The sequence below is a fragment of the Hylobates moloch genome, unplaced genomic scaffold (assembly GCF_009828535.3).
Source record: "Hylobates moloch isolate HMO894 unplaced genomic scaffold, HMol_V3 SCAFFOLD_10, whole genome shotgun sequence".
In the NCBI taxonomy this organism is placed as follows: Eukaryota; Metazoa; Chordata; class Mammalia; order Primates; family Hylobatidae; genus Hylobates; species Hylobates moloch.
The window spans coordinates 47,742,871-47,758,464 of NW_026652285.1; the positions used below are offsets into that span (position 1 = coordinate 47,742,871).

General features: G+C 39.6%; 1 protein-coding gene across 1 annotated transcript in view; it reads right to left on the bottom strand.

Annotated features, from left to right (window-relative positions):
• Nucleotides 1–1,745: 1,745 nt before the first annotated feature.
• The window catches only part of TRPM6 (transient receptor potential cation channel subfamily M member 6), a 136,268-nt gene continuing 122,419 nt past the window's right edge, over nt 1,746–15,594 (bottom strand). Inside the window, exons 36-38 of the mRNA XM_032164308.2 lie at nt 11,548–11,599; nt 7,313–7,419; nt 1,746–3,849 (exon numbers count right to left, since the gene is read on the bottom strand). Coding sequence (XP_032020199.1) covers nt 3,716–3,849; nt 7,313–7,419; nt 11,548–11,599 — 293 coding nt within the window. The 3' untranslated portion in view covers nt 1,746–3,715. The remainder of the gene's footprint in view (nt 3,850–7,312; nt 7,420–11,547; nt 11,600–15,594) is intronic.

The window sequence follows — 15,594 nt, forward strand, 5'->3', positions numbered from 1 at the left end:
AGAAAAGTCACAAAATAATAACCATGCTAAATAAAACATCAGTGTGGTTTCCAGAACCCTTTCTGTTCTGTGTACCCACCCATGTGGCTGGAGATTTGAAATGCTATTTAAGTCTCATTTTCCTTCAGAAGCTAACCTCTGTGGAATAAAATGCTGTTAAGGGGAAAAAATCTTTTCTGTCATTTGAGTTTAACTTATGATAAATTAGCTTCAACTAGTTTCTTAGAAAATTGCCCAAGAAATGACTACAGAAAATTAAATACCAAGACTTCAAAGAGGCAAACACACAGCCTTCAAATTCCGACCTTAGAGAATAATCCTCCCTTTCTCATGCTTTAGAGAGATGTGAGTAAAGAAATCGTACTAGGGCATGGTAATGAACCATCTTTCAAATGACTTTTCTATCAATCTTCTTTTCAAAGGGTAATAAAGTGATGATTATTTCTAGGCAGTTTCTGGGAAGTTATCATCTCATTTCAATAGTCACCAGTGAAGGACTGCACTCTGGTATTCTCACCAATGGTGATAAGGGCAAGAACTGGGTGAGAATTCAATAGACAAGGTATAGGTTGTTAAAAGCTATTTCCTAGAAAATTAAAACAGAGAAAGATCAAAAGAATTGTGTTGGGTCTTAAGGAATTGGTAATTATTTCCTTCTAGATTAAAAGTTCAAATCTGATTTATTACCTAGTGAATGAAATCCACTATTATGTGAAGATTTTTTTCTTTCAACAAATATTGTTGAAAACATATTATGTGCCTTCCTTTGTGTCAGATGTTGGTGACTAATTGAGAAGGACAACGAGAGACAACAAGGGAATCTGTGTCATGATTTCTAGAACCAGAGCAATAGGTCTCATCTAAAACAACAGTAACAAACAACAACTCAAAAAAACTCTTTGAAAGCATTGACTAAATGTTTGCTGGGAATTCTTAGTCACCCGGTATTTGTTTTGCAAAACTGCAGAAAATAACAAGAGGGCAAAAATATCCAAAATTATATCTGATTCCATTCCCCAGAGCTCTAAGAAGCTTTAAGATAGCATAGGGCAGGAGTCACTCCAGGATCATATGGCCTTGAGCAAAGAAAATCCTATGCACTGGATGCCTTGCAGGAGAGGTCTCTCTGGAATGTGGCTGCTTCTCTGGTTGCCAAAGTCAAATTCAGATCTCGTCTGTGATATGGTCTTTGTGCTCAGACAAGGATTATGAGGTCTGCTTTTCCTCAGTAGATCCTAAAACCAGCCCCAGCCATGGCTTCTTATTTGTCCTAATTCTCTTACCCAGTCCAAATCTACTGCCCACTGGCAGATAGGATATGAAACACATTTCTTAATTTGACATTTGGCCAGAAGTTAAATTTCTTTAGCATTAGCTAGAAATCCAAATGTGGAACAAAACAAACAAACAAAAAGAAACATGAGACAAAGCTTTCTGAGGGCAAAAACATGCCATGTGCACCACTACATCCTCATCACTAACGCAGTTCAGAGAAGGCACTTAATATCTGTTGAATAAAATCAACCGACTGAATGAACACTCCACCCTTTTGTGGTCATGGATCACTCAAAGTCAAGACTGCCACACTGGTATTTGCATGCAAGTATTCCCACAATGACTTTTGCTCAGCAGTTCATCTTTTAAAATGTTATTCTGTTGATTTTTCTTAAAACAAATAAAAGAAAAGGCACACCACAGAAATTTGAAATCCAAATGTATTTGCTTTCAAGTTCCATTCCAGGTAACAAATATTTGACCAATGAACTGATGTCTTTAGTTTGGCCATTGGGCAAGCAAATTCTGCCTCTTTCCATAGTTGACTGCAGCACTGAGGTGAGTACCAATTGTTCCTTTACTGATTTGTAGAATAGGATAAAGTTGTTAAGCCCCCAAAAAAGTATTAACATTTTATCCTTACTGCCAATCAACAAATCACCCAAATTTCCCACCTTCCACCATCCCAAAACCCAAAGGGGTATAAATTAGCCCTTGTGGAACTCAAACTTACAAGAATCAGAGGCAATCATTGGCAAACTAAATTCTTGGTTTTCCACCTTCCTATTCAACATTTCCCCTGTATACCTAAGAATGCGAGGGTGTAGATTTTTAAAGCAAGCTCAGTAGCAAGTCAGTTAATGTCAGGATTAAAGATAAAAATAAGTTGGAATTTTTCAAACCCAAGAGGTTTGCTGCCAGTGAACTGGAGCACCTTATAATAAGAAAGGGGATGCAATAGCACGGGGAGAGGACTCCCAGCCCCCCATCTCTCCTTGTGTGAAAACCTGGTGCTTGTTTGAGGTAGGGCGACCAGGCCCAGCATACAAGAGGGATGACTGATCCCTCAAATACACTACACAGTGTGGCTTCCAGGAGTCCTTCACCTTAGGCCTCACAAACCAATGACATGTTCTCAGCCATATTTCAAAATATATATACATTCTTTACGCCAGGGGAATAGGGAACTCTGCCCTGAAAGGAAGCAAACACCTGTGAAACATGTTTTCAGTCTGAAACCATATCTTTCTTCATAGGACCTGACATAAAGTAATTTAACCTGCAATATTATATATACAACTTTGGAAAGAGGAGTGATGTTTTACAGGCTGAGTTAGTCAACTCTTAACTAATAGTACCCCTGAGCTTTAAGGAAGGGAAACCCTTTCTTAATGATTTCCACTTCTTCATATCTTGTTCTCTTGTTAAAAAAAAAAAAAAAGGCCAGGCGCAGTGGCTCACACCTGTAATCCCAGCACTTTGGGGAAGCCAAGGCAGGTGGATCACCTGAGGTCAGGAGTTTGAGACCAGCCTGGCCAACATGGTGAAACCCCATCTCTACTAAAAATACAAAATTAGCCAGGCACAGTGGTGCACACCTGTAGTCCCAGCTACCTGGGAGGCTGAGATACAAGAATCGCTCAAGCCCGGGAGGCAGAGGTTGCAGTGAGCCAGGATCGCATCATTGCACTCCAGCCTGGGCAAAAAGAGTGAAACTCCACCTCTATATATATTCCATATATACTGTATATATTATATATGGAAGGGTATTTGTTTTAGATTTCCCTTTCTTTTACAGAAACCTGAAATATCCAGGCATCATATTTTTCACTGACAATATCTGAAACCCATCTAGATTTCACCAATATACTTGGTAGTTTGTGCAGGAATGTGCTCCAATCTGCGAAAATCCACCCTCATTCCATTGTTTCTCCTATCATTGCTATTCAAAGTCCTATGCTGTGGAAAAGACAGAGGAAGAAATCACATAACTTTTTATGAACATATATATAGACATAAATATAATCTGTGGGTGAGGTGACAAATAGTAGTAGGGGGTCCAGTCTGCACACATAGTGAGAAAATAAAATAAATGTATCCCCCCCAACGCCATCCTTTAATGTGCAGGATTCTGCTCCAAGGTTCCAAGTGACCAGCTAAAGCAATGAGGTATACAAGAACAATATTCCCAGCTGACTCATCCAAATGTCTTCATGTGGAACTTGAGGATGGAGCTGCAAAGTGCCCTGGATAGAGGTCAGTGTCTAGGAGAACCCATTGATCATATACCAATGAGGCCTTTGAACAGAAGGAGATGTGAGGCTCAGAAGGCGTGTCCCAAGGAGATGCTGATGTAATCAACATCACGTTGACCAATCTATGTTATCACAGAGTTCCTGGCAGGCAGGGCAAGCACTGGGATCTTCTTGCTCCTCCCTTTTTATAGTTGCATATCATCTTCTGGGGAATTTCTACCCCTCTCCCTTGCTGGAGGCTCCTCAGCTGATTCTATTTTTATCTCAAGTCCAAAGGTGGAATTTATCCTTTCAGGGGAATAGTCATTTCTTTTTAAATCTGCAAGGAGGACAAGTAAAAAGGTTATAGTGGATCCCCAAGAACCTACTGTTCATGAAGGCAAATGGGACTTTAGGCTTTGCCAAATGCTCAGAGAGATCTCCTCTTCCTCAGACCATAGATATGTGGAACTCAAACCCTCAACCATGTCTAAATTAAGCCTCCTTTCCCACCCCAATACCCCCTCTCCCTTCCCTATGCTGTTTGGGCGCTGTTTATGGAGGCAGGGAAGAAAGACTTGGTTGCTTGCTTCAATACACAGTGCCCTATAAAGCACAATCTGGCCAGAGTTAAGTAAGACCAAATGGGAAATGGGGCATTTTACTGTTGAATGACAAGCAGAGGCAGAGACGTCAGTCAAGAAGGCTGACTCCTCATCTCAGTGGTCAGTTTTCTGTGACAAAAGCTCCACCTCAGGTTTGGTACAGCCAATAAAAGCTCCATCCAGTTATCAGATCTTATGCTTCCTAAGCCCTCCTTCCATTTGAAAAGAAAAAAGTTAAAAGAAAATATTAATAGGCATAACCTTTGTAAGACAGGTATGGAGGAAAATGGAGTTAAAATGTTTGTGAACTTTTTGTGCGGTACTGATTGTATTTGCTAGCCTAGAACATGTATTTCTTATTTTTTTAATGCTAAATGAGGATTATGTGGAAATAAAACTAACACATTATATATTAGTAATAAAACAATCAACATTTATTGAACATGTAAATTGATATGGTTTGGCTGTGTCTCCACCCCAAATTTCATCTTGACTTGCAACTCCCACAATTTCCACGTGTCATGGGGGGAATCCAGTGGGAGGTGACTGAATTATGGGGGTGGATCTTTCCTGCACTGTTCTTGTGACAGTGAATGAGTCTCACAAGATCTGATAGTTTTAAAAACGAGAGTTTCCCTACACAAGCTCTCTCTTTGCCTGCTGCCATCCAGGTAAGACGTGACTTGCTCCTCTTTGCCTTTTGCCATGATTGTGAGGCCTCCCCAGCCATGTGGAACTGTAAGCTCATTAAACCTCTTTTTTTAATAAATTGCCCAGTCTCAGGTATTTTCTTTATCAGCAGCATGAAAACAGACTAATACATATACTACATAATTCCATCTTCACACAAACTTTATGAAACAGGTGCTATTATGCCTGGTTTACAGACAAGGAAACTGAAGCCCAAGGTCATATAGCTGGTAAAAAGCAGAATTGAAATGTGAATTCAGCCTCTCTGGCTACAGAGCCTATGCCCTTTATATTATCCTAAACTGCCTCTCATATAAAAAAAATGAACGGAAACATAATCAAACAAAAATGAAAAATCACCTCTAATCCTATTTTCCAGACAAAACTCTTTTTTTATTTAGATTACCAAATGTCTGAATAAACAAGGATATTTCTTATTTCCACTTAAATGTTGGTCAAAAACTAAGGTTTTGAAAGAAAACATGAATTAGGACTAGAGATGGTGGAATTATTGAATTACTCAAAACCTACCAGTGTATCACGCCTGTAATCCCAGCACTTTGGGAGACCAAGACAGGTGGATAACCTGAGGTCAAGAGTTCGAGACCAGGCTGGCAGATGTGGTGAAACCCCATCTCTACTAAAAATACAAAAATTAGCTGGGTGTGGTGGCGGGTGCCTGTAATCCCAGCTACTAGGGAGGCTGAGGCAGGAGAATCACTTGAACCAAGGAGACGGAGGTTGCAGTGAGCCAGGATTGCCCCACTACACTCCAGCCTGGGTGACAAGAGCAAAACTCTGTCTCAAAAAAACAAACAAACAAACACCTACCAGTGTAGTGTAAAAAAATTATCTCAACCTTAATCATACAGGACCACTAACTGAGCTCAAGGATTGGAAGCTGTGAGTTCTGTCTCAAGTTTCCCTGTGTCCTGGCTCCTTAGATGTAGTCCTTGTGTCTTCAAGAATGCAGGCTGCCCTTCCAGGGTAAGAATGAATCAGACCTGGGAAAAGGACAGTATCGGAGGATGTTGAGTGAATGAGCCGGACTCCAGCCTGCCATCATGGAATGACTCTGATCGTTGTCAGCTCCTGCCTTCTAGAGGGCACTTACCTGGAGGTCTTGATGACTCTCAGTCCAGTCCCAGCCCCTTCCTGAGCTCCTTTTGACCAGAGAAGCCAGTGGGCAGCTTGGCTGTGCACTAATCTCTTTGCTTACATCAGGTATGTGATTTGTGAGAGTGAGTCCTGGCCAGTTGTAAGAGTTATGGCCCTCCCCTCTCTGACTGCTGCATTTTGATCTCCCCACCCCTGGCTGACCACTATACTCCCAGTGGAACTGGAAGCCTGCTCCAACTCTGTCTTTCTATGCCTTCACCACAAGAGCTCCCCCTACCTCTAACTCCAACCTGTAATCCCAGCACTTTGGGGAGGCCGAGGTGGGTGGATCACGAGGTCAGGAGATCAAGACCATCCTGGCCAACATGGTGAAACCCCGTCTCTACAAAAAATACAAAAAATTAGCTGGGCGTGGTGGTGAGCACCTGTAATCCCAGCTACTCAGGAGGCTGAGGCAGGAGAATCGCTTGAACCCGGCAGGCGGAGGTTGTAGTGAGCCGAAATTGCGCCACTGCACTCCAGCCTGGGCAACAGAGTGAGACTTCGCCTCAAAAAAAAAAAAAAAAGAAATCTCCTTCATTTGTTATAAATTTACACCTGTCCCATCCCAGGTAACGAAGGATGGTGCTCTTTTACTGACTTCAAATTCAGGGTATGATCATTTATTATAAGGCAAGAAGAGCTACTCAGCTTAAGATATGTGAAATCCCACTGTAAGGACAAGTTCGGTGTGACCAAAAGTAGTGGGCAAGCTGAGGCACACATGATGCTTCCCTTCTGGGACAAAAGAAAGGAACGAAACAGAGCCAGGACTGCCCATTTGGAGGGCACAGGCCTCCAGCTGCTTGCTTTTATAGTAGGAATTTTTAAGTATGTCATATTATCAAATCGGATTTAAAAAATATATGTTGCAATGTGTGTTTAAAGTAGCAGATTTTTACAGTGAAAAGCACTACTTTAATTGAGGGTGTCATTTGTCTGCATACCACACTCTCCCAAGTACCCAATGGGGAAATTAGAATAGAATAGAAATGCTGTGGGCAACACCCTGTGGCCATCAGCAGCTGGCAGGACCCAAATGTGGGGGGTGGGGCAGGGGCAAAGACCTGCCTCGGTCAGATTTCATCCCATTTAAGTCGGTGGAACTTTTCCTTTGGAGTGACTGTGGCCCCATGTTGTTTTATCACATTTTGGCAGAACCTAAAGTAAATCCCTGTCCTTTTAATCCCTTTAGAGACTTGAAAATTTTGCAGTCAGAAAGTCAGGCTCTGCGAATGACTGTGAATGAGATAAAAATGTGATTACGATTTTCTACTTTATCCCAGGTTACAAAGGATGTTGTTCTATGAGAGATTTACTTAGAGAAAAATAGAACTGTTAGTGGCATACCCGGGAGTTTGAGCTTCCGGCAGCAGGAGTTACAATGATGTTTTGCAATGAAGTTTCTAATTGCATCTTCCCCCAAATTGGCCGGTCCAAACACCATTCCTCTTGATCTAGAGGAAATATCAGAATATCAATTAGATCACAGCTAAGAAAAAGGAGCTCAACTAGGATTCTCTGAGATACCGAACAGTATCCCATAGTAACCCAGTAAACTTGAAGGAGCCAACAAAGAACAGAGCACTTTGGGGAAACAACAATGGTAGGTTTGCAAATTTAAAATTCAAATGCACTTAAATCTTTGTTCCCAACTCCAAGACCTACTGTGAAACGCATTTCAACGCTAATCTGATAGAGGAGTGAATTTTCTATGTACCACATTAAAACAAAATACAGCAAAATCCTTTTTAATACATATGGGGTGAAAGAGTGACATTCATCACCAAATGTTCTACTAGAATACCCCAAAGGTAAGATATAAAGTAAAATACATTTGCTTTTGGGACACGCCTTCTAAAACGATGCATAGACATTGTTTCAAACCCAAATACTTTTCTGAAAATAACCGTCCTCAAAAACAAATTCCTGACTAAACCCTAGATCCTTACTCATGGCTCTTTCAAAACCACTTGCTCTCCTGCAAACTGCTAGAGCTGGGCTTTTTGTGGAAAGACAAGACTATGACACAATGTGTTGGTGGAAGTAAAGTACATATGCTCGATGTAGGTGACAGAGTTACAAATAGAATCAGTATATATAAGGCACCTTTTGAATACTCTATAATCATAACAAATCCCTAGCAGATTCTAAGATCAGTGTTCATCCGTTATCATATCAAAGGCGACCATCATTCTTTGGATTTTGACACTGCACACCACAGAGCAGAGCACACCAGAAACATTTCCCAAGAAACTTTATGAAAGCTAATATTTTATTTTAATGACATGCAGAGTGGAAACAGCACATTTTAAAATCTGAACTCAATTACCGCTCTTAAATACTACGTCTTAAGAAAAAAGAAAAGCAAACTATCACAAAAGGAAACAATAAACTTCGCTTCTAAGGAATGCGGTTTTTCAAAAGGGACGTGGTGTAAAAATGGACTTTTTTCCATCCAGGGATTGAAACATTTATCTCAATTTCCACTTCCTTTTGGCAGAATAACAGTAGCTGCTCTGAAGATGTGCCAAGCTCAGAATGAGGGCTGATGTCAGTTTGATCTCAGATTGCCTCTTTGCTCCGAGGCGAGTAGGTGGAGGAAATCTCTTGGGAAGACAAAGTGAACAGACACCCAGGATTAACTTTCCTGGTCACTCAATCGCTCTTACAGAGTACAGCTCTGGGGGTATTTACCCTGCTGCATAAGCTGCCTCTTGTTAACTATTCCTCTCTCTCTGTCCATCTGGTAAGGAACCACTTCAATAAGGTGAAACTGAAGGTGGCAAAAAAAGGTCGAAGCACTCAGCATTTAGACCAGGATTCTACGATGCCAATAAAGTGAAACACAGTGTTACTTTAGTCGTTTAAATTGAAGAATGCCTTTTCATAGTCTCTCCAACATGACCCTGTTAGAATATTTCACTCATTTGCTTTCCATACCTGCCATTTCTTTCTCCCAGTAAAACATAAAAACCCCCAACTTAGAGATGCAACACTGAATCTCAGATAAAACCTGTAAGTTAAATGATTTCCCTCTATGAGCTTTGGGAAAGTTAAGACAAAAGAATCAAAATTAATACCAAATGCATATAGCAGGAGTTCGACCACTCCCAGTGTAGGGGAGAATGAAGGAGAGTTGTAGGGAAATTCATTTGCATCTACCCCCTACAGCACGCCTAGAGCCTTGCAGTCTTAGATAACCAGGTTTTAAAAAAAATACAAGTAGCTGTTTTCCAGATTTTTCACAACACAGGAAAAGCAGGTGGTAGCTTGGTTCCACATGCGAGGAAACGCTAATTAGTGCCATCTATACATAGATTTACTAAAGAACATCTCATCATCATTTCATACTTGTCAAATGCCCAAAACTATCAAAGCAGCAAGCTAAAAAACTGTAATCCCAAATGACCAATAACCAAGGCAGAAGGTTAGGGAAATTTAAGAGACAACAAGCATTAGAAACAATATGAGAATTTATACCACAGGAATATCTTTTCTTTTGGTAAAGGGTTATCCTTTCATTGACCCCTTCTCCTCATAGGAAAGTTACCATCTTCACTGAGCCTAAGTTTTCTCATTTTTGAACTGGGATTGAAAATGCTTCCTTTCATTGTTGTTGCAAAGGCTAAAGTAAATAACCCGTGAAAGCACTTGCTTAAATCAGTGCTTCCCAAACTTTAGTTTACACTGGATCACCTGAGGATCTTGTGGAAATTCAGATTTTGGTTCAGTATTTCTGGGGAGGGTCCTGAGATTTTGCATGTCTAACCATCTTCCTAGTGATGCTGACCTTGTTGGTCCATGTCCCATGCTTCGTGTAGCAAGTGCTTCAGACACGTAAGGCATTCGAAATGTGAGCCCCATTGAACTAATCAGACGTAATTCCCCATGATCATGAGAAAATAGTGCTTCTTGTTATCTTGACCATGAAGGCCAACTGCATCCAAAATTGGGTAACCCCACAAAACCAGGAAGGCCACAATGAAGCCATCCTATCAGTTTCCAGAGCTCCTGTCCTTAAGTCATAAAAAAATAAAGTTGCCATAAGACAGTTTCTCAACCCTGGTTGCCCATAGAATCACATGAGGAACTTCTAAAAAATACAGATATCAGGGCCCTATCTTCAGAGATTCTAATTTGATGCCAATCCTTGGCATTTTTTTTTTAAGTTCCCTAGGTGACTTTAATAGAAATTGAGGCCCACTGGCCTACAGCATGCAATTTAATACCTACCTGTCAAGTGGGATAATATAATATTAGAATTCTAAATGATAGAATATTCAGGTCATATTAAGTGACATATGCCAAGGTCAAAATTTAATAAATGATAGATGGTATATACATAAACTTGGTTCATTATATATGCAAAAAATTTCCACTGCAAAATTATAAAGTACTTTTGGTACAAGATTCCTACTACTAACCCTTAGGCACAGAGGGCTACTGAAGAAATAATATTCTTAGCTAAAAATACTATAGCAGAGCTAAAGTGAAAAATAATAAAGTCTTTATGTATACGAGAGTGGTAACATGGACTCCACAGTCAAATAAATATCATAGGAATTAGATGTGTATGTTCAATATGGATCACCTTTATTTTCTCTAGTTCACCTAGTCCATATATATCTAACTACCACCCAGGTGCCAAGTATAGACAATTATGACAATTAAGAAGTAAAAATGTATGCTGGCAGTTCTCAAGAGTGGTCTCTGGACCAGCAGCATCATAATTCCCTGGGAACTTGTAAGAAATGCAGATTATCTGGCCCTACCCCAAACCTGCTGAAGCAGAAACTCTGGCAGTGGGGCCCAGCAATCTGTGTTTTAACAGGCTCTCCTGGTGATTGTGATGTAAGCTCTTATTTGAGAACCATTGTTGCCTGCCATATTGATCAGTGTTTAACCCTCACCATCACTTCTTTCTACTCCACCTTTAATAGAAGAATATAACCTGAGATCCTTTACTGCCAAGTCTTCCCAAAAGCCTGCTTCTGGGATAAAATATCCATGGGAATTCAAGGGACAGGTTGATGAGTCATCTCTCTATAGAATTTAAACTTCAGCTCTTATTTAAGTCAGATAATCTGATGCTTCATATTTAAGCTCCATTGTTTTGTCCTCTCATAAGATTTGCTGTTACTAAATAGCACACTTTATGCCCCTAACTTTCATTTTATCAGCATATGATGGAAGATGCTGCCCATGATAAGATGCAATGACTTCATTGTGAAGACAACAAAGGAAACTGTGCTTCTCCTATGACATTGTTCTCATATCAAAGCCACAGAGGCTAAATTACACATTGGAAACTCAGTCAAATTTGCATTAGTCCTTATAATTTCCATTTATGTGTACAAATCTAACTGCAGATTTAATATCATTTTACATATTTCCATGTGTTTCCCCCCATTTCCTAACCTATGCTTTTTTATAATCTTATTGTTTTTGGTCTATATACATAAGCTACCTAAAAACCTTTCTAGGATCTAGGCAGGGAACATATATGTTTATAAATTATTTTTAAGACCATTTACTATGTATTAAATGCAATTTTCTAAATGATAACACATAAATTAACTTACTGTTTGACTTCGGGTTTTATAACAGATGGATCTGTCAAATTTTCTCCAACACCTCAAAAGAAGAAACAAAATTCGTTTAGCAAATGGAGATTTCATTTTCTTAGAAATTCAAGAAAATAATAATTAAATTCTAATTTCTTAATTTAAAACTCACAGTCACTCTGTAGTAAATTAAACATCATGAGCCCATACTTCACCACTAAGCAATACTGGCAAGTAAAAAATCTGGCTGGGTGCTGTGGCTCACGCCTGTAATCCCAGCTCTTTGGGAGGTGGAGGTGGGCAGATGACCTGAGATTAAGAGTTCGAGACCAGCCTGGTCAACACAGTGAAACCCCATCTCTACTAAAAATACAAAAATTAGCCGGGTTTGGTGGCGCATGCCTGTAATCTCAGCTACTCGGGAGGCTGAGGCAGAAGAATCGTTTGAACCTGAGAGGCAGAGGTTGCAGTGAGCCGAGATCACGCCACCGCACTCAAGCCTGGGCAACAGAGCTTAACTCCATCTCAAAGAAAAGGAAAAAAAGGCATGTAAAAAAAATCTATACTTGTACCCCCAAATATATAAAGATATATAAAAACTAAATATAAAAAAATTAAATATTTTAATTCTCAAAAAATCATGTAAATTAAATGCACTATAAAAATTGTTCAGAAATGTTTGAAAATTTTAGTTAATGCACTGTTTCCCACAAACCCTCTGTTATAATAAACTTCTAGGCCTCAAATGATTGTTTTAGTGGTGTGTTCACAGTTACTGATAGTGGCATCTGTCATTCATTTACCACTTGTATATACCAGATATTCTAATTTTATTTTCTGTAATTCTCAGCAATTATAAAAGTGTTATCCTCGTAGCCTCATTTTACATTTTATCCTCATTTACATCAATGAGTACACTGATGTTCAAACCAATTATGCCATCTATCAGAGTTTGCACAGTCCATACATGGTCAAAACGGGATTAATGCTGAGCCAAAGTTTGTGTTCCTAGTAGCTAGACTACAGGCATGTGCCAACACACCCGGCTAATTTTGCACTTTTAGTAGAGACTAGGTTTCTCCATGCTGGTCAGGCTGGTCTCGATCTCCCGACCTTAGATGATCTGCCCACCTCGGCCTCCCAAAGTGCTGGGATTACAGGCGTCAGCCACTGCACCCAGCCACATACTTATACTTTTATTCTACTTAGAAACAGTAGAATAGAAACCACCAAATTCTTGATCTAGGTGATGGTTACACCTGTGTATTCAGTTGTGAAAATTCTTTGAGATGTATGCTTATGCTATGTAAATTTTCTAAATGTATATAAGTCTTCAATAAAATTTACCTTTGAAAAAAGGATGACACTAAAGCCTAAAAAGGTAACATAGGTGCAATGTAAAGCTAAAATTTATCAAAACAGGAATCAGCACCTAAAGTGAATCTCTTTTAAAATACAAGTGGTGAGGAGGCTGACTTCCATTGGTGGAAATGTTCCAGGCCAGCCAGTAAGATTTGGGCGCAATCCAGCAATTTCTGAGATCATTCTCTAGTCAACCCTGCTTCTCTTTGCTTGAAAGCAACAAACCTTGTGGGAAGATTATTTTAAAATTATATAAAATTTGTAAATTTTAGTGTATTTCTACTTGTTGAGAAAACTCATGTTTTCCAGCCAGTATGTTTTAAAAAGATTTTTGCTATCGTCTGTAGGTTTTACAATATGCTAAACCTTTCATAAGAAAATGTAATCCTTGTAGACTTTCACCCTATGAAACTGACTTCCTTAGAAAAATAACCTAGAGCTTGAAATTGGGTGACCTGGATACCTCCCTTAATCTCTTTGAACCTCAGTTTTATCATCTGCAATTGTGAATAATAATGGGCCTAATCTTACAGGGTTACTGGGAGGATTAAATTAACTACTGGACACAAACCACTTAGCAAAGTGTCTGCCCCCTAGGAAGCTGAAAAAAATGTTCACTGTTACTTGTATTATTTTTCTTCTATCAAGAACTTCTTGTGAAGTGAAATTTTATTTCCTTACCACTAGTAAAGTCATGTTTCTGATTGATTATCTCATTTCCCTAAAGTACTATGTTCCCTAAGGAACAGAACTCCTTATAAGAATGAGGGTAAAGAGTATCCACAAAACTTTATACCCCTAAACCCAATCTGACAGTCCAAAGATTAATAAATACATATTTTGGGGCACACAAATGGCAGAAGGACCTTTCAATGTGTGAAAATAGAGAATAGGCCAGGAACGGTGGCTCACACCTGTAATCCCAGCACTTTGGGAGGCCGAGGCAGGCAGATCTCTTGAGTCCAGGAGTTTGAGACTGGCCTGGCCAACATAGTGAAACCCCATCACTACAGACAAATACAAAAATTAGCCAGGTGTGGTGGTGTGTGCCTGTGGTCCCAGTTAACTCAGGAAGCTGAGGTAGGAGGATCGTTAGAGCCCAGGAGGTTGAAGCTGCAGTGAGCCATTACTGTGCCACTGCACTCCAGCCAGCCTTGGCTACACAGTGAGACCACATCTCAAAAAAAAACCAAAAAAGAAAGAAGAGGAGAGGAGAGGAATGGAGAGCAGAGGAGAGGGAAAAAAAAGAAAAGAAAAGAAAAGAAAAGAAAAGAAAAGAAAAGAAAAGAAAAGAAAAGAAAAGAAAAGAAAAGGAGAAAAGAGCAGCCCCAAGTACTAATCTGACTTCAAGAGAGTAAATGCTCATGTCAGGTAATATGCAGCATGCCTTTATGAGGAACTCAAGATTGACATTCTGATCCCAACCACCGGTGAGTACATCAATGAACTTGTACATTGGTGGAAAGAAGCTACCTTTTTTGTAGTAGCAGAATTTATGATGATGATGATGTCGATGCCAATGCTGACATTCTGGAAACTGCTTTGTTGAATAAAAAAATTAGTATCTCTAAAAATTAATATTAATATCTCCAAATTAATGTTGAAAAATACAATGAGCTAAAAAAATGCTATAAACCACTGTAATTTGAAATATAATTGTTTTTAATTTCTGTTGCTGCGAACTAAAGTTTGGATTTTAATGATGATGATTCAGGCCCTCACATGTAGGATTTTTTAAGTGGAAAGAGAGCAAAAAACTTCAGCATAATTACAAGTGATTGGAAATTGATCAAGTCTCTCCTTAGAGTACAGTTTCTGACCTGGTGTGGCAGCTTCTGGGGTTAGTTATTGGCACTCCCTTGGAAGAAAGCAAAGAGGAGAAGAAAAGAAACTGAAAGAATAAACTGCTTGAGTGTTTCACACTCCTTTCTCTCAAAGCGGTAGGGAACCACAGCACACTGAGCAGGGCCTTCTTCTATAGAAGCTGAAGCTGCAGTCTCTCTGCAGCACCAACAGGACCACACAGCTGAGGGTGGACTCCCTGCAACTGCAGATTAAACTCCATATTAAAGAGTCACACAGAGATTAATGCTTACAGCAACAATTACTAACATTTACTGAAGGCGGTGTATCAGGAACTTGCCTCAATTCTTGCCCTTAACAACTCTATGGCTTAAGTGCCTAATACTATTTTCCTCATTTACAAATGAGGGAAGTGGGACTCAAGGTGGTTGCTCCTCCATCTTATGCAGCTAATTCACAGTGGAGCCAGAAGTCAGACTCCGGCATTGCAACTCCAGAGCTCCTCCTCCTAACTGCTGCTGGTGAGCCTCTGTCTCCACTTCCACCACCCAGACAATGTGCATTATCTCTCCAAAGACTAGAAATACAAATAAATTAAATACAATATAAAACTGAACCAAAAACCATTAAGAGATTTTAAAAATACATTCTATTTTCCCTTTCCAAGATGGTTTGGATTAAATATAATAATGCACATAAACCTTTAGCCAAGTGCCTGGCACAAACGTAGTAAATGTCAGCTAATACTAGTAGTGTAACTGTTCATAATTACTATTATAGGATTCACATTCTTCCATAAATCCAGGTCTAACCAATTGGCCAAAACTGTCTGATAAGTATCTCAAATTTCATCACATTCATTCTATGATGTCCACTCTTCCCTTCTTTGAAGGTCAATGT